Below are 23,020 nucleotides of genomic sequence, written 5' to 3'. Positions count from 1 at the left end.
AAATAATGTACAAAATCAATTTCGATAGGTTTCAGGTTTGAATACATCCAATCAAAGGCAAAATACAGTTTCTATAAATGCATCAAATAGCAAAAATTCAACACAGGTAAAATAATGATTGAAATACTGTAGCTTGAACTTTTCTGCTCTTTAATAACTACAGGGCTAAGAGACAGACTAATGATACATTGCAAAATAAGTTTGTACAGATTTTGTACTCATAAAAATGATCACTGTTTCAGGATCCTGCGCAGGATTTCGGTAATTTTGAACTGATGGAGGAATTCTTTGATGAAAGTTTTTAAAAGTTCTTAAACCAATGTACTAACTGATACAAATTGTCTTCTTATGTTAAAGCAGTGAATAAAACTATGTTTCAGTTGATTGTTCAGTTTCCGATTCAGATTTAATTTTATTCAATATTTTCGTTCTGAATTCAACTTCTTTCGCATTTCTGATGTAACGGTGTAAATCAGAATCAGGAATATCATCATTAGTCAATTCTGAGCTATCGATGTTCTCAATACGTGAATATTTGACACTCGGAGGAGAAACACTCGCAGTTTCCTCCGGTAATTTTCGTTTTGGTTTATTTCTCATCGCTATGATCGTATTCTGAGTTTCCATCGACATTGAAGCCTGCAACGATTTCTTATACTTTAATATATCTCGGATATGGTAAAGATATTTTTGACCCTCTACATCGGAACTGGTCAGCCACGGTATCTCTTCAGCGAAGCTTCTCAACGCCGTTTCAATAATGTCGAATGCAGGGAATCTCTTTTGTTTCGCGGAAAGAAATTTTTTTAGATTCTGTTGACAGAATTTATTCAATTTGATTTTACTACGATTTGCGACGTCGCAACTTTTCCAGGCTATAAATAAAACTGGTACGATAACATATATGACAGCTCCGTACACGGACCACTTGAGAAATGTATCCTGACAGAAATCGATGATTTCCAGAGCTAGGTTTTCAATCTGTTTATCAAAACCGGCTTTATTACAAATCAACGGTAGATAATCCTCTAATTTCTCAACCGGTAAATTTGGAGGATGAGTTTTTTGTAATTCGCTGAAAACTTTCGAAAATAATTCAAAACTGCAATTGGATTTTGCACAAATCCACCGCATCATGATAGGATAATTCTGCTGTCTACAGGTGACATAAACACAGTACGTCGCCAGCGCTTCCTTCGTTTCCAGACCAACCGCTTTATATTTTGTCGAATAAAAGTTCTGATACATTTTCTCGATCGCTGAAATATGATCCCAGTTGAATTTCAATAGTTTCGATAGATCTCGTACTGTCTTTAAACCATGTAATTCACCGGCAGCTGGACGTTTTTTGAAACTCGTTCTCTGATAGTACTGCGTTGGAAGTGAATTTTTAGCCTCAATGTTAGAATATGTTAAATTATCACACTTTGTGTCCAATTCAAAAGTTTTGTCATCAGCAACAAAACCACACTCTGTGCAAACTAATTGACCATCATCTACTATTGACACCGAGTGTTCGCCACAATTCTCGCATTTTCTCGGTTTTTGTTGAACACTTGAGCCTTCACCAAGCATTTTTTGAACTGCAATAAAAAAAGCATTAAGTTATTGACAGGATCAAACATTTACCAGTGACCTGCATATTGATATCCACCTTAGACTTGGACGTTCTAAAAACGGAATGAAATGATGACAGTCCAGTCAATCTGCGACCTTGAGCTAATGTCTATTTATTAATTGATGAGACCTGTTTTTCTTGGATATTTTGCTTACTTTTTGGGGTACATACCTCATTTATGTCTTAACAGAATGCCAAAAATCGCGGACAACAACTGAATATCCGATATATTTCCAGTTCTGTACCAATTAGATGGATTGGCAAAAAGACTGCTTAAGTCCAGTTGAATGAGAGAGAAAATCCTCCATTTTGTCAAATTTCTTGAATTTGAACATTGTTACCATGCCTACGCCACCCTGATTTAGTTGTTGAGACCCCACAAGAAAAATAACTTCATTTCGTAGGCATGGTGACAATGTAAAAATTCAAGAAATTTCACAAAATGGAGGATTTTCTCTCTCATTCAACTGGACTTAAGGAGTCTTTTTGCCAATCCATCTAAATGGTACAGAACTGGAAATATATCGGATATTCAGTTGTTGTCCGCGATTTTTGGCATTCTGTTAAGACATAAATGAGGTATGTACCCCAAAAAGTAAGCAAAATATCCAAGAAAAACAGGTCTCATCAATTAATAAATAGACATTAGTGTATTACCAATTCAATACCGAGAATTGTGTATGGCAGTTCACATTACGACTTATAGATGTCAGCACCTCCTGATATAGAAGCATGGGCCACTCCGACAATTTCTTCCTCCTCAGATCAAAATGTAACAATCGACTACCCACTACCAGTCCGGCCTGCTCTCCAAATCCGGGCCAACCACAATAAAAATATTAGCCTCATTTTTCGTATATCAAGACAATTTATTGCAAAATTTCACATTTACATTTTTTATTTACAATCCCCTGACAGGCGGCAGCCACATTGAAGAGAGCCTTACCAATCATGATAGCCTATTTATCAATACACTCGGTCGATGAATATTAAAACTGTTCAGAACAGTTAAATTACTTTTACTGAGAATAAAATGCTAATCTAGATATCACAGCAACCAGTATAGAACAAAAAAGATTATCTTATGCTTTATGACTATAATTGATACTTCATTCTACCAGTAGTTAAGTTATATTGACTTTCTAATAATTAACTCAATTTTGGCCTGTTCACTTACCGTTTTCAATGGGGGAATTATACAAAATAAGATATCAGATCATTCTCTTTTCTTCACACTGAATAGACAGAGCCTAGAATATTCATGTCATAGTTTTTACAGCTGGTATAAATCTCCCCATATCACATAAATTACACAAATATTACAGACATTAGTGAATTTACATAAAACGACATATTGTTTCGAATGTCTCCAATTGTAGTTCCAATAATTCTGCGAACTTTCATTTTTCATATTCTATGATATCTCTTGTTGTGCATCTTTCATAAACACTCACTACAATCATCTTCTTAGGAAAAATATTTTTCTTCAAACTACTGTACATTCGACTGAAGATTGTCATCAGGTAGAAGTCAGCCTAGTTATAACTACTGTTCTCTACACATAGATCTATGCGGTTTTAATCAAATCAACTACTGCACATCAATTCACCAGTTTGAACACTTGCCAATAATACAGTTATATCATCCGGTTTACCACCTAGAAAATAATACAATCATTTCTAACATAATTAAGATTATGATAATTTCAGATAGCTGCATATCTTATCCAAAGATCTTATAATAGTGAATGGTGGCATCTATTTGATATGATTAAACTTTTTTTTACGCTAGCTATCAAAGCTATTCTGAAAATAACAATCACCCGGTCGATACAATACCACGGTTGAATTTAACTCGAGTTGCAATCAGTTCATTTCTTCTGTTGAACTATGGTTGAGTTAGAGCAGGGTCTCGTTTTATTGTCAAGTCTAGCATTCAAATACTGAGTGATTAAATTGTATGATTAATTTCAATTGATCAGAATTGCTTTGGAAGCTGGGTCTTATTTTTAGACTGTCGTACTGGCCTAGAATTTAAACCGAAACTATTACTAAAGTATTATTTACTGACCTAGGCAGTTAATACCGGCATCGCGGGCTGCTATACAAAATGGAGATATATATTCCGGATCATAAGATTTCGTTACTGCCATATTAACCAATCCATTAGCCGCGTTTTGTATCGTGCTTAGAGAATTCGTCTGAAAAAGAAAATTATTTCATTTTCTATGAAATCAAAGACTGTACAAGAACTAATATTACTGAGCTGTAATCCATACAACATACTTTATGAGATCTAAGATGTTCAATAATCATTTCATCAGTGAGGTTATCAAATAAACCATCAGTACCCAGTACTATTATATCCCCTTCTTCAACTGGGAATGCTGTGCTATCGGCTGATTCAGGACTGAAAATCCAAATACACAGTGTACAACATCACAAATAACATTTTCAGACTTAAGTTTTAATATGTGAATTACAATCAAATTGAGTCGATATGACATTGATTCTTTTAGTTGTCACTACCTTTGAAAGCTAATTAAATTTCAATTTTCAATTCAATTTACTAAGTAAGTAGTTCTTCAATAATGATCTTCCCAATTACGACTTAAAAGCAAGTTTCACTTGACCCTATGCTCATGAATTTACCTATCACTAATCATCATTTGAACTCCTAAAGGAGGAGTAATGCTTAGTTGAAATGGAGTGTTGAAATAATGTTGCTGTTCTTCAGATCTATGTACAACTTTACCATTGCGTACAACTAAAAATCCACTATCACCTAAATTAGCCGTGTACAATATTTGATCTTCTTTATGTAAAGAAACTAAACACGCAGTACAACTACCTGAAAATATAGAAAAATAACCCTCTTTCAGTGGCATGACAATCTCACAGGACCCACCAAATAGACCTATACTTTTAATTCATTTCTACATTGAGTGATTGGAATCATTAATAATTGATTTATTCGGGCGCAAGTATTTTCTATTCTAACAGTAATGAACTATGTAGATGAAATCAAATGCAAAGGACTAAGTAAAATGGTTGCCCATTTGGCATTTGCATTATTAGTCTGTCCCAGCATTTCTATAGTAACTGACCTAATAGAGGATTTTTTTGTTCTAAAATTTCGGCATAACTCGAAGCTATGAGGCCAGCTGGTTCTTTGGGACGGAATTTTCCTTGACAGACCATGCGTTCACACGTTTGCATAAGTGCATAGGAAAATTGAGAAGGATCTATTCCATAAGATCTCCATCCACCAACTCCATCAGCAATTCCTAAAAGAAGTACAGTAAATAGCAAGTTCAAGAAACAGACTTTTCAACCCTTTCATGGTATTGACACTGTAGTGCGGTGTATAATTCCGTGATCGTCTTTGCTATACGCTGCACTGCGGTGTATCCGACCATGTATATATGAATTAGTTATTATCTCCATTCGGCATTGAAAGATGGCGGCAGTGTAGTAATTGGGGTATCCGTTATACGACGCATTGGGATTCACAAATTATCTCCTTACAAGTCAGGGTTTGTTTGGGTAAGAATTTTACGCACCACTGCTGACGACATCCACCACTGCCCACTCACTCTCACTGAATGAAACACACAGAGTCAATAAAGGGATGTAAGCCAAATTATTGACTTAATGTGGTTCACTTACCCATAACATCAGCTAAATTATGTTTGGCAAAAAAACAAGCATCGTCGCCAAAAGACCATTTTTTCATTAACTGTGCAGGTGATGTATTATTATGATGATAGCCATGTCCTGATGAAGCGGTTACTAAGTGATATCCAGCAGCAGTTTGTCTGTTTCTCCATGAGGGAATTTCATTATGAATTCCAGATGCTATAGCCCTGGCTAAAAGTCTTCCATATACTACTATAGATTGCATCGTATTTTCACGTCATACTAGAGACAGTAGCGAATAATTAGAGAGATATAGCGCGGACTATTCGCACGTGAAATGGCGGCCATGCTTCACTATATAACCACAGTAAAGGTCACATGGAGGACAGGCATTACTCGCTTCCCAGTGTGCACTTCACAATTCAACTCCGGGTAAGCAGAATCTTGGGATGCGTATTTGATTCCTAATCCTCATTTTCATTTTTGCTTCGAGCCTTTCAATTCAATCATAATTTATTCTATGATAATTCCTATATTGATCAATTTATTGTTTTCATACAATCAATAAAACAGAAATCGACCTGTTGTTTTTTATTACTTTTGATAGGTTTGATAAACATTCTATGATTATACACGAAAAAACTGATTGTTAATCCCCCAGAAACCCTGGCGCGCTGGCTCGTATTAAGATGGCCGATCTGTGATGGCGGATTTATGATTCAGTTCTGCAGGAATAAAATCTCGCATTTCTGTGAAGATACGCGAGCTAAATTAGGACAAAATAACCCCTGAAAAAATAGATATTCCAAGGTATATAGAAAAGTGCAGTTTTTGTAAATTTGCTATTTATTGATAGGTAGAATTCAGCTTTGAATTGAGGTTCTTCAAACTGTTTTTGTTCAACAGGATTCACACATGCTCCTCAGCCTCCTCCTCAATCACACTCCTTCTTGGAGCCCTTATTCATTTGTGAGCAAAGTGGGAAAATATTCACAATCCTTACTATCAACAGTTGTGTTGTTTATGTATGCTCTGCTCATGTACTGGTTTGTAGTTGTTAGCAATGATAATGATTGTGCGAGATAGTACTCAAAAAAAAAGAAAGTGAAACATAAAGTTTGTGGAAAGAAAAAGCAGGACAGTGGTCTTGATGCTAATTATGGTAAAAGTGCAGATCTGCACCTCTCCGCGTAAACGGTTCAATCAATTACTTAAATATCATTGTTTAAGATTCAAAATGTCATCAGCAATTCAGTACATTGTCAATGGCTAATTTTAAGATATCTTCACTAGAGAGAGTATAGAGATTTTAGCCTGGATTCTGTCATACAGCAGATTGCGTCAATCACGAGAGGTGCGGATCTGCGCTTTTACCGCTAATTATTAATGAGGAATCATTCTATCTAAGACAATGTTATAATGATGACTGATTTTGATTTTAATATAGAGGCCTATCATGGCAAGTGTCTATTCCATCTTGCCAGTCCTAATGCTTTTGCCACAAATATTAGTGCCATTCATGCCACATGAATAAAATGCAGTTCAAAATTAATCGGAATTATGAACAGACCCGCTAGGGCCTCAAACATCTGAAACTTCAAGTTGTACTTAATCATGCATGCAAGGTGCTCGCAATTAATATAGTAGTATTTTCACAATACCAGTCCAGAATATACCAAAATCCAGTCCTCGGCACATTGCTATTGGAGCCTCGATTTAGAATCTACGATCTTTATTTTTCAGTAAATTGTCAAACAATGGCTATGAGTAATGCCGAAATAGAAGAGGATTTGAAAAAGATCTTAATGAAGTCTGAAGATGATAAACAGAAATCGGATTCTTCGAATGACACCGAGGAAAGTGATCAAGGCAAAGAGAATGACAGTGAAGAAAGTACGTTCAACCCATCCTGTATACCATAGCATTAGCTATCCCACCAGATGGCGTGCAAAACAGTAGAACAACTCGATCAGATTAACTCCATTTTCAATTAGTTTTCATCTTAGATATTCAGCCTCTCACATCGAAAATTATCTCTGATTAACTTGGATTGATCTTAAGGGTTCAAACAGTTTAATGCAATTTTTTTAATTCGAGAAAATTATGGATAGATTTTATTTGAATCTGAGAATAAATCCAGGCATCGATATCTAGATGTAGACAAGCGACATCTTCAATTTTCAACGATGTGTTCCTATGGTTCCATGCCTATGAACCATGACTCTTGATGACAAATTTTAAATGGTAAGCATGGACTGGAAACATTGTTAGAATTGATTTTGTTCATAAAATGGAGTCTCTTTTCTCTGATTCACGAGTTAAAGAAGTAAAAATAGAGGTATCTGTTCAAAAAGTGAAATATCCCCAAAAACAATCCCAGACAAACATAAATAGACCTAAGACTTAAGAATTTGACAAATTTTAATATGAACTTACAGCAAAAAAGAGTCCAAAAAAGCGACAACATGACAGTGTGGAAAAGAAACCAGATGAGGATGAGACATCTGGACCTCACGGCGACGCGCAGTTAGCTCCCGGTGAATCGGCTTCCAAATCAAAACGCGCCGAAGATAAACCCGAACAGAAGTCGGCGACCGCTGCGAAAAAAACCGCCAACAAAAAAGGAAAACTTCGAAACAAAGGAAAAAGAAAAGTGAAAGGATTTGGAAATGAGTTTGTTATCGGGGAAGAAGATGGAAATCAATACGCACATCGCGTTAAATCAACTAATTTAGATTCATTGATAAAAGCGAATCAGAATCAATCAGGTGTTAATTTATGCGCAGCCGGGCAAGAAGCTCAGCGTAAATTTCTAGGTATGTGATTAATTTCATCTCGTTGTGAAATGAGTCAGGCTAGACATATAATTTTTCGCAAAACACATTTGAAAATTTTGTGGTTTTTTTTTTTTTTTTAATAGAAAATCCATACGCTCCTCTTGATTCCGAAAATCCCGGACCCGAAAAACTTCTTCCATTGATGAAAGATGAAATCCATCCATTAAAAAAGGTAAGATTATTTTCAATCGCAACTCATTTCATCAGACCAAACTAGCCGAACTGTTTGGTGCTGTAATACTGGTCTAAGCGCTCAGGAACTGAGGCCCCTGATCATTAATAAATACCAATCACTCGATATTTCTAATCTATTGATTTTATTTATAGCGATCTTTAAAGTTCCCAAAAGCCGCGTATTTTTGTCGTTTATGTGAATATCATTGTGATTCGATACTAATCTGTGAGCGACACATGAAAGATAAACGTCATAAAAAACTCAAAGAGGTTCGTATCAAACTAGAGGCAAAAATATGATGCATTTTCGCATTGAAAAGTGAAAGCAAAAACAAGGATTTTCAGTAAACTTTGTTTTACTCGGTAGTGTATTCGGGACTGCTCTAAAAATTTCACTGAGTTTAGAATCAGGGAAATAGAAGGTTTTTGTAAAAAATTTGTGTTAAAATTCGAAATTGAGCGGTTTACCAAGAGGCCAGTACTGGCAGAGTAAAGCAGAGTCTACTTCTGTGTACAGTAATACATAGGAGATTTTATGTTGCATGTACCTCAAAATCTTCTTTTAGAAGGATGATAATTGTTCTCTTATTTAGGCTCGGGAACAGGATTACCTACTGAAAAATCTGCCAGCACTTTCATCACCTCATGTTTCTGCCCTTGAACAGTTACTACAACGTATTCATAAAGAGTTTGGTTTAACAGAAGCCGATGTCGCTTATAGACACAGACTCGTCGCTGATTTAGAGAAATTAGTTCAAACCAAATTACCCGGTTAGTTCGCTATTTTGTTTACTTTGCCAGGTTTTTATAGATCACAGAATTCCGGGTTTATTTTTCCCTGCAAGGAAAATCCGGGGAATTCTGACACTTATTTTTTTCAATTTTTGGAATCTTGTTGTTCTTGCGCGTCATGATAGGCACAAAGAACCTCTTGATAACTAACAGCCCTTACTGAGGATATCCAGCATTCACGCAATGTCATCGAGTGGTTTATTTGCTAATCTATATTTTTCAGTAATAAGGTTAGTTATGTACGGATCATCGGCGAATGGTTTTGGTTTAAAGACCAGTGATATAAACATTGATATAGAAATGCCTCACGGTTCAAATCCTGCAGAAATTCTAGTGACGATATTCAATTTACTCAAGCACAATGGTATGTATTGATTTTATCCTGTTCATTCGATTGATTGTGTTTTTCAATTATTCAGAATAATTTATTATCACATTTATTCATTGAACAGATAAATATAAAGATGTACGAAGTGATTTTACGGCTAAAATTCCCAGTATTTATTTAACCGATCCGGTCAGTGGTGCTGTCGGTCAGATGTGTATCGGTAACGAACTGTCGCAGAAAACGACTCGATTGCTCGGTCTTTATAATCGTATTGATAAACGAGTTCAAACTCTCGGCGTCGCTATGAGATATATGGCTAAGGTATCTATTTGTTTTCACCATAGATTAAGTCAAATTATACTAAACAGTCAAACTTGCTTTTAAAGTCCTCACTGGATAAGTTGTCACATTGCTGAAGTTATCACTATTTTTGAGTCCTAATTTCGGAAGTTATCACTATTTATGAGTCGTAATTTGTGAATTTCTAGAACAATTTCCTCGATGAAAGTTGCCGTTTGGACAAGCGATCAACGTACTGATCATCTTGTTTATGACGACTTGTTTGACTGTAGATTATATTATGTTAACGTCTTTATTTTCTATATTTAGTTGTGTCGGATGGACATGCAGCATGAAGGCACGTTACCATCCTATTCCTACGGATTAATGGTCATATACTTCCTTCAGAAAACTAAACAACCTGTTCTACCAGTTTTACAGGAGGTAGGTTTAAGTTCTGTACGGAGCCTGCTGTACGTGCGTGTGCTGTTATCTATAATAGCTCTATTCTACTTTCAGTTATTGCCAAAAGGTGCTACGGAACGACCTAAAGTTATCATTGAAGGCAAAGATTGTTATTACTTTGATGATATACCTAACCTGGTAAGCCTTTTAAACTTCGGCACCAAGTTTCACGGTCAGCGGTTAAGATTTGACTTTAAGGTCAAAACATGGGAAATGAACCAATTTTTGAACTAATACACAGACTTAACTGTGAACCGTGGAACCATGGTGCTGCTACCATAGCTGTCAGGGGAGGGGGAGTTATTCTAAATGACATCACTAAGGCGCTCAAGCGTCCAGTGATGGAATTCTGTAATCGAATTGATCCCGTATTTAATACTTAGAAATCATGTTTTCTGACATACAGGCCTTGAATTTGGTGAAACAGCAAAATCAGGCCATATTAATACATGTACAGTGTTATTAATGAATGAAATTGTTTCTGTTTTAGTCGAATGTTTGGTCAGATATGGGTAAAAACACTGAAAGTCTCGCTGAATTATGGGTGAACATGCTGCGATTTTATAGCGTCGAGTTTGACACGAGTAACAACGTTATATCGATCCGTCTGGCGAGAAACGTAACCAGGGACGAAAAGAAGTGGTCTTGTAAAAAATTGGCGATAGAAGGTAAAACGGAGATTGTTGGAAAATCAGATTGATAATCGAGTCGATATAATTCAGCATTGATCACGATTCAGTTTCGTTTTATTTTTAGATCCGTTCACGACGAAACGAAATGTATCTCGCAGCGTGAGTCATAGTAAAAACTTTGATTATATCCACGACCGTTTGAAAGCGGCGTGTCGATACTTCGGAATACCGCAAACTAAATCGGGACCGCTGTTTGTACGTTTGCCTTCGGCGCTCGTTAAAGATCGGAAGAAAGATCAGAAAAAAGTCGAAGAAAAATCGATCGCGAAATCGGAAGAAAAATCATGCGAAATTGAAAATAAATCCGAAGAATTAGAACCAATAGGCGCGGATACGGTGAAATCTGTCGTAGGTGAATTGAAAAAGTCTTTTACATCCGATCAGCCGAAAGTGAATGGCATCGATTCGTCGACGGAGAACAGTACATCAGAGGCAGCACCGGAACATGTAGAAACTAAAGTCGAGGATATCGTGTTGGAATCGTTTAAAGAAGCTCTCACCGATATCGTAGATAAAGAGAATCTGAGTAACGTTATTTCCGACGCGATGCATAACTTAGTTATAACTGAGAATGGTGAAACAGAGGAGGAAGCAGCGGTGGATAAACAATTGACAGAGGAGGAGAAAGTAGCGCCAGCAACAGAGGAGAAAGTAGCGCCAGGAGCAGAGGAGAAAGAAGCGCCAGCAACAGAGGACAAGGTAGCGCCAGGAGCAGAGGAGAAAGTAGCGCCAGCAACGGACGACAAAGCACCAGCAGCAGAGGAGAAAGTAGCACCAGGAGCAGAGGAGAAAGTAGCGCCAGGAGCAGAGGAGAAAGTAGCACCAGGAGCAGAGGAGAAAGTAGCGCCAGCAACAGATAAACCTAAGATAGAGGATAAGCAATCATCAGATACTGATCAGAAAACATTAGGAAGCGAAGAGAAAACTGAGAAGAGTTCCGCTGACGAGGAGGAAGAATTAAAGGATGATGAAGATGCTAAAATTGATAAGTTTGCTTCGAAATACGTGAGTTCAGTGATGAAAGATGAAACGAGCGTTGATAAAGATGCGTCGGATGAACTGGAATCGCCGACCCCCGCCGCGACTTTACGATCCAAATTCGGACGCACGGGTAGCATCGATCGGTACGGAGATGACGAAGATGAAGACGAGGATCTAACGGAATTGATGGATGCCGCCGTGGATGATTATCCGGAGTTGTTCGTGAATGATGGCGCCTCGTCTAGCGACAGTAAACCGGACGGGCGGGGCGACGAAGGCACGTTTAAAACACAGCTTTTGGATAATTTAAAAGTTGATAATCTCGTGTTCGGATTCGATCAGAAGTTTCTCACGGATGGAAAGGTACGTTTCAATTTTTTGATATCAGTCGAAATCAAAATAGAAACTGATTACTTAAGTCTTCATGGGTCAGTGGTTAATCTGTAAACTGTATTTGTAATTCATATTACAAAGTTATCAACAAATGTTGGTCCTAACTACTATGACTGATTAATGCAAGTTTAGCTCTGATAAAGGATCTGTCAAATTCTGAATTAGATATTGATACATGGTGGAAAACTCAGGGAATCAGAAAAATCTATAAAAAAAAAAAACCGGAAAACTCAGGGTATTCGGATAAGGCCAATTATAACATTTAAACCTAGAAATTCCTTGGATTCACTCTGGGCGAATTTTGTGTTATCACATGGAAAAATGAGGGGATTTTTAAATTGGTAGAAAGTGGCTGTCAGTCGGTTGAAAGGATACCTCATAAATGAAATGTTTTAATTTCATTATTTCAGGTACCGGCCATTATTTGTGGCATCTGTCAAAAGGAAGGTCATTTAAAAGCGGCATGTCCCGACGAAAGTTTACCGGAAATTCGACCCCTTCAACCTCTAACCGAACAGTATAAAAATCTGCTCGATAAAATCTTGCGTCAAGTTCCCAGCGATTTCACTCCGACCGAGAAGGAAAATAATCAGAGAAAAGAAATCATATCGGAATTAGAGAATTTCATTCGAGAAATTTATCCAGGTAACAAACAGTTTACTTTACAGATGTTTCATTCTGAGCTGATTTTACTACAGATTTCAAACCCGACTACGACTAGTAGTCTGTACTCTATTTGAGAGCTTAGCTATACCAAAAATATCAAAATACTCTCAAAATCAGAATAATTTCTTGTTCATTCTCAATTGAACCACTATTTTTGATGTCAAATGACTAGTTTACTACTCAGACTCCTACTACGTGGAGCAGTGTGGCTTAGTGGTAGAGTGCTCGCCCCCCAATCGGGAGGTTGTGTGTTCGAACCCCGGCTGTGCTGTAGTGTCCTTAGGCAAGGCATTAATTCACAATTGCTACTGGCTGACGATGCCTTGATCGCTCTGCAGCGTATCGGTGTTGCATCTCCCCAGGGAGAGTAAGAATGTACTGGATTGGTAACAGAAGCTGGGTAATAATTGAGTGACAGCGCTTTGAGCATTCATTGGAAAGGCGCTATATAAGCACTAATTATTATTATTATTATTATTATTACTACAGATATCAAGTAGTCGGGTCTGAAAATATCTGAACATTTGGTTGACTTAACAATACCGGGTTCTTCTTGCACTGATACAATTATAATGATATGAATACATGCTGTTATTCTGTTTGTTTAAACATGTATCGCTGTAATGTTTTATTTCACAGAATGTAATCTGTGTATGTTCGGATCGTCTTGTAATGGTTTCGGGTTTAAGAACAGTGACCTCGATATCTGTATGACTCTGGCATCCTGTGATTCCGCTAAGGTTCGTTACTTTTAATCGAATGAACTGTTTCAATCGATTGATTGCTGTGACAGTGATTCGTTCAATCTAAGAGACGATGACTGAGAGTAAACCGATGTATTGCCTCGGTAGATATTTATTTTCGTCATCAATCGTGAGATTTTATTGAATGGAAGATGATTTTATTTGTAGAGTTTGAATTGCGTTGATATAATCGAAGCTCTCGCCGTGAAACTAAAAACAAACAAAGGTCTTTACAACATTCTGCCGATAACTACTGCTAAAGTGCCGATCGTGAAGTTTAAACATCGCAAGTCGCAGATAGAGGGCGACATTAGTCTCTACAATACACTGGTAACAACGACTTATAGAAACAGTCGATAAAACACGGCAGAACGTTTGTCTAATTTGTTTTTATTGTTTGTAGGCTTTGTATAATACAAAGATGCTGGCTTTATACGCAGATATTGATGATCGTGTTAAGATAATGGGTTACATCATGAAAGTGTTCGCGAAGGTAAATTTGATTGAATGAATGAATGATTCAGATACAGTTACTCTGTATATACCTATATGTACATGAATATATTTCAGGTTTGCGATATTGGTGACGCATCACGCGGTAGTCTGTCTTCCTACGCCTATATACTGATGGTATTGTACTATCTACAGCAGTGTCAACCTCCAGTTATACCGGTCTTACAAGAGGTTTGTCTCATTATCAGACGTTACTCAAACTAACGTGTACGTTAGATTTATCAATGACGTATTCGAATATTTCAGCTATACGAGGGCGAGACTCGACCTAAAGTGATAATAGAGGGAGCTGATGCTTGGTTCTTTGATCAGAAAGATAAACTGGTAAGTATGACTTATCACATCCATATTTCAGAGACGTCTATATACGGTATGGAGGAAGGGTTCTTACAAATCGAAAAATCAGGGAATTTGAATTTTTGGTGTCTTCTTGTTCTTGCCGGTGATGAATGAGGTAGTGAACCTCTCAGTGGATATTTAGATCTAATCAGGGCATTTCCGGGCAAAAGGCTGGAAAAATCGGGGAATTTTGGATTTTTCTGATCTGTAAGAACTCTGACTGAATCGCAAGACATCCAACAATTGAGTATGATTTTATTTGTAATGTATAGAAGGATGTGTGGGACGACTACGGCAAGAATAAACAGTCAATCGGTGAATTATGGTTCGGATTGTTGAAGTTTTACACGGAAGAATTCAATTTCAAGGATAACGTTATCTGTATACGTCACCTGAAGCCGTTGACTCGATTCGAGAAATTGTGGAACGGAAAAGGGATCGCGATTGAGGATCCGTTTGATTTGAGTCACAATCTCGGAGCTGGATTATCCAGAAAGAGTACGTTTTATATTCTACTGCAGCCTGTTAAATTTGTTCATTTCCAATGTGTAAACCCTAAAGTCATATTATATCGATAACTGTAGAATTGATCTCTGTTGGGTTGCGTTATTAATGCAGGGTCCCTACGACTCCTTGATTCACTCCTAAATGAAAATGCTTTTCAAATTGCTTGCATCTAGTTTAATTTAAGCAAAATGTCAATCTTTTAAAACTCCTTCAATTTTGAGAAATAGGCAATTAGATACTTTAGAAGTTGTACATTAGACTACGCCTAAGTCGATATAGTTGGGACCAATTTAAGCTGTTACCGAATTAGAAATTGATTTTGCTTAGTGTCAATGATAAAAATCTGCGTATAAATCCAGTGAATTCATGAGATAAACAGTATTGATTTAGGAGGAGTCTTCAGTTGTTGGGATATAAAAGTGATGCAAACACTTGCGAAAAATATGAAATTTTCTCCTTGAAAACTCCTTATATCCAGGAATGACTTATCTGTAGTGGGACTGTGTTAATGACGTATGATTGTTCGTTTGTTTACAGTGAATACGTACATCATGACAGCATTAATCAACGGACGATATCTATTCGGTAAATCAATACCGGTCGATAAACCACCGTCTGGATACAAGACATTCTTAGTGAGTAAAACTTCTAGATGAAGCTCTGTCGGATCTGTAAGTGCCAATATTCTGATCGAGATATTTCTTATTTTTCTAGGATTATTTCTTCGATGTGAATATGCTCGTCGATGGTTCCCCTCCAAACGATCGCGGTTGTCGCGCTTGCGGAAAAATCGGTCACTTCGCCCGCGATTGTCAGATAGTTATTGCCCGGAAGGAGAGGTTTGTGGCACGTTGTCGGGCAGTATCAGCTGGCATTCATCAATCCTCATTGAACTTACTATAACTAGGTTTGATATTTCATAATCACCGGCAGACGTTTATGTTATAATTCCAGAGACAAGAAAGTGAATGATAAGGATAAAAGTTCAAAGGATAATAAGAATAACACGCCGAAAAAAGAGGATAATAAAGATTATCGAAGAGGTATTTAGATATAGTCATATTATTGAATGTATTGTATTCATAGTCGTGTATTTGTAATAATATCCTTCATGTCATTCAGGAACTCCGCGATCTGCTGATAATCGTGGTTACCGTGGAGGTAGAGGTCAGATGGGTACGCCACCTCGCCCGAACTGGCCCGGATACAATCACCCGCATAATGTGTTCTATAATTCAGCGATGCGTATGCCCGCGATGGGCTTTCCATTTCACGATCAGAACCGACATTTGAATCCATTCCTTCAACCTTCGTATTACAGAATGGTACGTATTTCATAGTCAGGGTTCATACTAGTTGTTGATTTGTTGAAAACTTACCCGGGAATCTGGGAAAAGTCGGGGAATTTTCTTTTCTTTAGAAAAGTCGAGGTATATTGTAAAAATTGCGAAATTCGTCGCTAGATCACGCATAAACTCAAGCATTTCCACTTTAACAGTGGCTACCTGTTTTAAACATCTTTGAATTTTGATATTATCTCTGAATACTCCTCAAAAGTTCCTCATGAATGGAATGACGTATAAACCCTGATTTAACATCAATTTGAATTCGCTTTCCTCACTTGAAGTCGAGCACAGTTTTACTCGAGATGTGTTTTGTATCGTTAGGGATTCGACCCTCGTCGTGGAGCAAGGTCGTCCCCGGAAAGATTCGGCGGTCCGATGCAGAACATGCGGTCGCCGTATCAAGGAGGTGGAGGACATCCGGGCGGCAGAACGGGCGGAAATCATCAGAGAAATCAACAACGTCAGAAATCATCATCTGACGACGGTCGAAAAGACAGCGGCGATAAATCAAAACAGCACGAGTCGAAAAGAGAAGAAAAGACGCCGCAAGAAAAAGGAAAAACGACATCAAAGAATGTAAGTGAAAAAGAAGGCAATAACGATAAAACTGATGAAGAATCTACGAAACGTCCGCAATCTCCTCCTAAATGGACGGGCGAGTCTCAAGACGCTCGAATATCGGGACCTCCAGCACGCACCGAGCCGAGAACGAGATACGATCACAGACTGATGTCTCATCCTCCTGCCCCTCATCCTCATCCTCCCCCTCCTCACAACGCATCGATCAATCAAAATCATCGACCGTTTAATCCCGGTATGATTCGAACTCCCGCTACGCACCACCCTCCTCCGCGAGGTCCGCCCGGAACGCATTTCATGAAAGATCACATGAAATCTCCTCCCGTTAATAGTCATTCATCGTATACGACTCACGAGTCAACTTCTACTGACATTCGTAAAAACCTACAAACCCCCGGTTCTTTAGGTAGAACTGACCCTAGCTTCTCTCCGCGAAATAATGATCCCGTAATGAAAGGAGGCCCCGTTACGAAATTGTTCGATTCGAATCTCGGACAGAAACCCGATTTGTCCGTACCGCCGCCTAGCGGTGAACAAAATCATTACGATCGTAGAAATATGGGCGGGCCTCCGCAAAATAATTCGTTTAATTCAAATCAACCTTGGCATAAACAGCACCGCCCACCGCCTCAACCCGGACAGATTAATATATTACAAAGACCGCAATCGGGCGCCATGAAACCCGATTCCAATTCGCACGACGATAAAATGAACATCGGGCTCGGGGGAAAGGGTCCGTTATTCGCGGGTCAAATTCCTCTCGATGATGAGACGCCCGCGATGCCCCCGAGACCGATTCCGATGCCTCCGAAGTCGCAAAGTTTCGGTCAGTCGTTCGGAATGAATCCGCGTATGAGTAACGATTCTCTGATCGATAAAACGCGAATGCCGCCTCCTCCTCCGAATTTCGGAGCTTTCAACCCATCGACGACCGGGATTAACCCTCAGTCGCCCGATAACGGTTTACAACAACGCACACCATCTCCTAGAAAAGGCGATGCATTCATTCAGTCTCGCGAATTCCTCGGTTTCAGAAAGAAAAAGTCTCCGCCAAAAGAACAGCCGCCGCGTTTTCAAAAACAGCAAGCCGCTAAACAGATGCCCCATACCGGATCTCCCCACCACGACGATCTCCAATCATCACCGCATCATCCGGATACAATTCCCAGTCCTATCCAGTCTATAGCTACTTCCGCCGGCCAATTCATGCCTTTAACTCAAGCGTTACAACCGGGACAACCGACAACTCAACAACAAAATCTACTCCATATGCAACACGTTCCTAGTCTATTATACTACCCGCGATACACGACAGAGCAGAAAGAACAACACGACCTGTTGAACGTCGCTCGTCAGCAGGACGTGAACGTAGCGGCTGCCGGAATATTCGGGCAACCGATGCTCGCTCAAACCGGTTTACAAGCTACGATGTATCAATTACAACAACAACAGCAACAACAGCAACAACAACAACAGGCACCGGTGCAACAACAACAGTACGATTTATTCCGCGAACAGCAACAACAGCAGCTTCGCTCGTTAGAGAATACGGGATTCAATCACGAGCATAAAGCGTTCACCGATCAGTACGCTACACCGGCGGGGCATTACCCCGGACAGGACCAAGCGACGTTCGACCAACAACAGAGGACGAACGATATCTACTTCAGTCGCGATCCGCAGCAAGCGCCGATATTCTTCGGGCAGCAGAATTACAATCCGCAAAATCAGGAGAATTTCTATCAAACGCAACCGCAATCGCACGCGCAACAAGTACCGCAATTAGCGCAAACGCAAATCTGGTACCCGAACCATCAGTTCGCAGCTGCAGCAGCACAGGCGGATGATACGACAAATAATCCGTTATTTACGTCTTATACGACGAATGCAGCCGCAGCTGCCGTAGCAGCCGCACGCGGTCAACTCAGTCCAAGTAATCAACAGCAAGCTCAGGACCAAACAGCGAACGGTCAACAACAACAATTACGCAGTCCATGGAACAATCCGTTATCGTACTCTGTACAAGACTCGTGGTTGCCTCAGAATTCACAACCTGTAAGTATAAATCAATCAATCAATCAATCAATCGATAGTTCATCCTGACCATTAGAATATTGGTAAAATGACGTTAGTTTCATTCGACCATTTTCTATTGAAGCGAGATGAACAATTGTGGTATTTGTTTTCAGTATACTAATATGTCTCTGATTACTCCTTCATCAGAATCATCACAGCTAGAACCAAGACCAACCGATGAACTAGGTGAGTCAGTACCCAAAACCGATAAAAACCAAGGTGGCCACGTACCTAGAAATTAGGGAAAAGTCGTCGGGGAATTTTCTTTTGTTTAAAAACTGCATATCGAATATAGTCAGTCAAATTAAAGTAAGTCAAGTAGCCACCGTGAAAACACTTTCAAACAAACTCAGTATGGTATAACCGATTGCCTCAGATTATTGCTTGCCATGGGCAACTAGATATTTAAAGTTTTATCCCAATCCACCTCACTGACTGAACCGAATTTGTTTATCTCAGTCCCGTGAGATCTGAGGAAAATGTTGTCTAAAGTAGTTTGGAGAACTAGAATTCATATCATGTTTCGATTTCATTTATTTATAACGATTTTTCCGTTACAACATTTTTCAGATCGAGATTCAACTGCTGAACATTATCACCAGCCCCACCTAGTGAGTGGATTTGGTTTTACGCGAGGTGTAGATTATCACGGGAGCCAGTGACATCAGTGATTATAGAATTTATTTATCATTTGTTGAGGATTATTTTATTTGTGAGACTACGATGAAAAGGAAACCGTGATTTTTGCGAGGAATTTTATTCTGCGAGTCAAAAGAGACATTTTTATGTGAAAATTGGAGATGAGAAGAGGCAATATTTTCAGCATTTCGGTGTGAATGAATGATGTGTTTACTGCGTATGCTGTCATTACTGAGAAGTAAAACCATACAATAAAAACAACCTGAAACTTGACAGATTTTACATAGAAACAAATGACTTGTTTCTTGATTTTTATCAAACCTTTTCTTAAAAAGAATTCTCGGTTGTTTTATCGTAATGGTTGAAATTTTATGTAGATGGTGTATCAGAATGACACCAGGTGTTACTCGAATCAGTCAGTACTGAGTTGACGACGCACAAAATGTAACTTTTGTGATGATTGTTTGAGCAATTTTTAAAGTAAAATATTGCCGCGTGGCTTCAAACAGTGAACAAGTCATACTGCTTTGAAAATGGCTTCGTAATCAGTTGTAGATCTCAATTATGGGTTCACGGAAAAAATCCTCCGAATATTTTTAGGATGAAAATGATGTTTTGTCGTTGAACATTGGTTCTGTGGTGCTGCTTTCTAGTGGATAATAATGGTTTATACGAAATAAAAACATTCTCTCTGTACTGAAAATGAGCAGAATTTTAACGCAGTTAAAACGCTTGAACAATAGGGATATAATTTATCAGTTAGTAGGATCCATCAGGGGGAACAGTTATCCTGAATGGGTTGGCGATCCTTTAGGGGTATAGCGATCCTCCAGGAGGAACAGTTATCCTCCAGGGGACAGCAATCCTCCGAGAGGTTTCCGCTATTATATCACTCCGTGTTGGAAAAACTTATCTTAGATAATAGAAATGTATATATCTTTTATATTGTCAGATATGACTGACTCTGCAATAGTGAATGAACTATTTCTATTGTAGAAGTCGAGCTGTTTCACTTCATTTAGTTTACCGGCAGTTTGCAGTTCGTGTATTAGTTTTAACTGTGTAACTGTGACACTTGAACATGTTTCATATGGAGCCGATTTGAATCCGATTAATTCTAGTTGTTTGATCCAGTCTTCAAAATTCGTAGATTTACAGGTGTAAATGTCTATCTTAGATCCATTTATTTATAAACGCTTTGATCCGGTCACGAAATATCAAATAGATCGGGAAATTTATAATTATGTTTTGAAAATGTTTTAAATGAAGTTTGTCATACAAGTTTGTACTAAAATAATTGATTCGATTAAAGGTTTTTATATGACGCTTACGTTAGGGGCTTCATTCATATAACACACTATGTTATTATTCTATCTTCGATCAAACACAGGCAGATTCTATGTATGTGTATGACACATTATTCAAACATTGCCAGTTCGTTTGACAGTTTCCATTCTGAGGATGATGATGATTATGATGGTTTATAGAGCCAAATGCCGTGCTAGTTATTGATTTTTCTCTTATATCGGTGGAAATCTAGTTTGATTTTATCATTTCTTTCACGCTTAAAGTGGCGATCACACAAGTGTTTTGACCCGGGTCAGATTGATTTGGCCTTATCTGGTACCGGCTAAATTTGTCCAATCATTCACATTGGTGCCAAATGGGTCCGTGCCTTGTTAGCGGAATCTGGCCTGGCCAAAACGCCAGACCTGGCCCATGCGAAATTCTAGTACAGCTCGATTATTGCGTGTGAATGCTAGCTGGTTCTGGAGGTGATTTACCTCACTTGCCACAGCATCATTTTGATATGATTTTAGTAACAAGTGAATGATTTAAGTGTGAATGCACTCACTTATTCGGCACAATCTTTGACTCAGTCCGGTCCGGGTCATTTCTTCTCTTGTGTGATCTGTGCTCGTGGTTTAAAACTCAATGAACAACTGTTCATTGTAATCACTGTATCAGTGGGAACTATTTACACCTTTATTTACCATTCAAACATTTGAATTCAAAACGTCTCAATATTTCTGAATTGTGTCCGAATAGTTCTCAGATTTGCTATAGGTATATTATTATCAGTGGCGTGATCAACGGTTAGTTTTGTGTCAAAATTAAAATACAGTGACCTCATTTGTAAAAGCATCACGAAAGCTGCCGTTTTCAAGTAGTGGCTGTATGAATATTTTTGTTAGATTCTATGGAAGTCATTATTGAATATCGTTCTCTTTACATAATATTATAGTTGTCCGAAAACTATTACACTACTAAATGTACCAATGTTATTACTAATAATGATAATAATGATAATACTATTATTAATTACTGTAACTACTATTAATTACGTACTATTTTCGCTAGGTCCGATAGTGTTATAGTCCCCAGAAAACTGTCTGGACTGCATTTTCTAAATCAGTTATCCAGCGTGTGCGAATACATGAATTATTAATGTATGAATCAGCTTTTCTGCAATTTATTGCACTCTCAACTTAGAGTGAAAAGACTGTTAATGGTTTAATAAACAGTTTGTTAGCTGATTGAAGGTTATTATTTAGTTGTAATGAATTATTTAGTTGTTATTGAAGGTAGTTTCTTCTTGAAAGTTTGCTGTTTTTTATTCCGTATATCTTCTAGAATTGTATCGATTCCAGTAAATGGCAGTAGTAAAATAATTGTTTTAGAAAAAAATGTGCGGTCGATTGAAATAAAATGCGATGTTTTAGAAAACGTAATTCAGTCAAATATGAGGTCAACATTTACAGTAAGATTTTGCAGGTGTGATTTTCTATTAGTACGTATATCTATGGGTGAGGGTTAAGTCAGTTTCAGAGTAAAATATTCTCAATTTATACGAGTTTGAATCACTGATCTTTACTCATATTCCGAGTAGAACGGGTCTGATTCGGCTCTCCTAGATTTGTAAGCTAGGAGGAGCATTGGTTTTAATTTTACTCAGGAACTGAAATGAGCATTCAGGTTCGCACGTTACAAACACTTAGTGTAGAATTTTAAAATAATAAAAGATGTTCATATGTTTTCTTCCTAATCTTAATGAAATTTATGATATTTTTGTCATCATGAAATGATTTCTACTTAAAATGTCGCATCTTTCTATTGAAAAAAGAACACGCTTAACGCTACAATCAAAGCTGTTTGATAACCATTCAATGGTTTAAATTCCGCTCTTTTTTATTAGTTTGTTCTATCGATTGAAGCTTGGCTTATGTTAATAATAATGCAGCAATCCTGAATGCTCTAAGTTTGTATGACGCCCTTTAAAGTCTTAACAACTGAAATAATATTGAGACCTTGTAAATAGTAAAAGTACTGTTAAATAAAACAAATCTGATGGGGAAAGAAAGATTCTTTTTGTCATGTCTTTTGTCTTCATCAGTTCATTAGTGAATTCCACAAC

At 38.0% G+C, this 23,020-nt stretch overlaps 3 protein-coding genes across 6 annotated transcripts; 1 reads left to right on the top strand and 2 right to left on the bottom strand.

Moving 5' to 3' along the window:
- LOC141899770 (transcription factor IIIB 50 kDa subunit-like) lies at nt 1-2,293 on the bottom strand. Of its 2 annotated transcripts, XM_074786288.1 has the most exons (3): nt 2,276-2,293; nt 1,655-1,726; nt 1-1,583 (listed from the first exon to the last, which is right to left on the bottom strand). In XM_074786288.1, the coding sequence occupies exon 3, from the start codon at nt 1,573-1,575 to the stop codon at nt 370-372; it is 1,206 nt and encodes a 401-aa protein (XP_074642389.1). In that variant the 5' UTR covers nt 1,576-1,583; nt 1,655-1,726; nt 2,276-2,293; the 3' UTR covers nt 1-369. The 2 variants fall into 2 exon arrangements, with proteins under 2 accessions (XP_074642389.1, XP_074642388.1); XM_074786287.1 differs by lacking the exon at nt 2,276-2,293 and having other exon boundaries at nt 1,655-1,763.
- A 183-nt stretch (nt 2,294-2,476) lies between these two features.
- LOC141899630 (protein phosphatase PTC7 homolog) lies at nt 2,477-5,607 on the bottom strand. 2 transcript variants are annotated; one of them, XM_074786047.1, is made up of 6 exons: nt 5,287-5,607; nt 4,725-4,904; nt 4,270-4,468; nt 3,904-4,027; nt 3,689-3,818; nt 2,477-3,275 (listed from the first exon to the last, which is right to left on the bottom strand). In XM_074786047.1, exons 1-6 carry the CDS (start codon nt 5,519-5,521, stop codon nt 3,205-3,207), a joined length of 939 nt encoding a protein of 312 aa, XP_074642148.1. In that variant the 5' UTR covers nt 5,522-5,607; the 3' UTR covers nt 2,477-3,204. The 2 variants fall into 2 exon arrangements, with proteins under 2 accessions (XP_074642148.1, XP_074642149.1); XM_074786048.1 differs by having other exon boundaries at nt 4,270-4,384.
- Nucleotides 5,608-5,948: 341 nt separating this feature from the next.
- LOC141898255 (uncharacterized) lies at nt 5,949-22,956 on the top strand. Of its 2 annotated transcripts, none has more exons than XM_074784083.1 (26): nt 5,949-6,066; nt 7,000-7,149; nt 7,695-8,072; nt 8,177-8,265; nt 8,421-8,537; nt 8,861-9,038; nt 9,283-9,423; nt 9,512-9,708; nt 9,997-10,110; nt 10,186-10,269; nt 10,622-10,799; nt 10,888-12,167; nt 12,608-12,842; nt 13,503-13,603; nt 13,775-13,936; nt 14,010-14,099; nt 14,177-14,290; nt 14,366-14,443; nt 14,731-14,956; nt 15,503-15,600; nt 15,680-15,804; nt 15,920-16,008; nt 16,088-16,290; nt 16,633-18,945; nt 19,114-19,152; nt 19,537-22,956. In XM_074784083.1, the coding sequence occupies exons 2-25, from the start codon at nt 7,014-7,016 to the stop codon at nt 19,126-19,128; spliced, it is 6,741 nt and encodes a 2,246-aa protein (XP_074640184.1). In that variant the 5' UTR covers nt 5,949-6,066; nt 7,000-7,013; the 3' UTR covers nt 19,129-19,152; nt 19,537-22,956. The 2 variants fall into 2 exon arrangements, with proteins under 2 accessions (XP_074640184.1, XP_074640182.1); XM_074784081.1 differs by having other exon boundaries at nt 19,080-19,152.
- Nucleotides 22,957-23,020: the final 64 nt, after the last annotated feature.

This window comes from Tubulanus polymorphus, chromosome 2, assembly GCF_964204645.1.
Source record: "Tubulanus polymorphus chromosome 2, tnTubPoly1.2, whole genome shotgun sequence".
Taxonomy (NCBI): Eukaryota; Metazoa; Nemertea; class Palaeonemertea; order Tubulaniformes; family Tubulanidae; genus Tubulanus; species Tubulanus polymorphus.
Note: the sequence above shows the minus strand (reverse complement) of the source record. Positions and strands in the feature narration are given on the sequence as shown.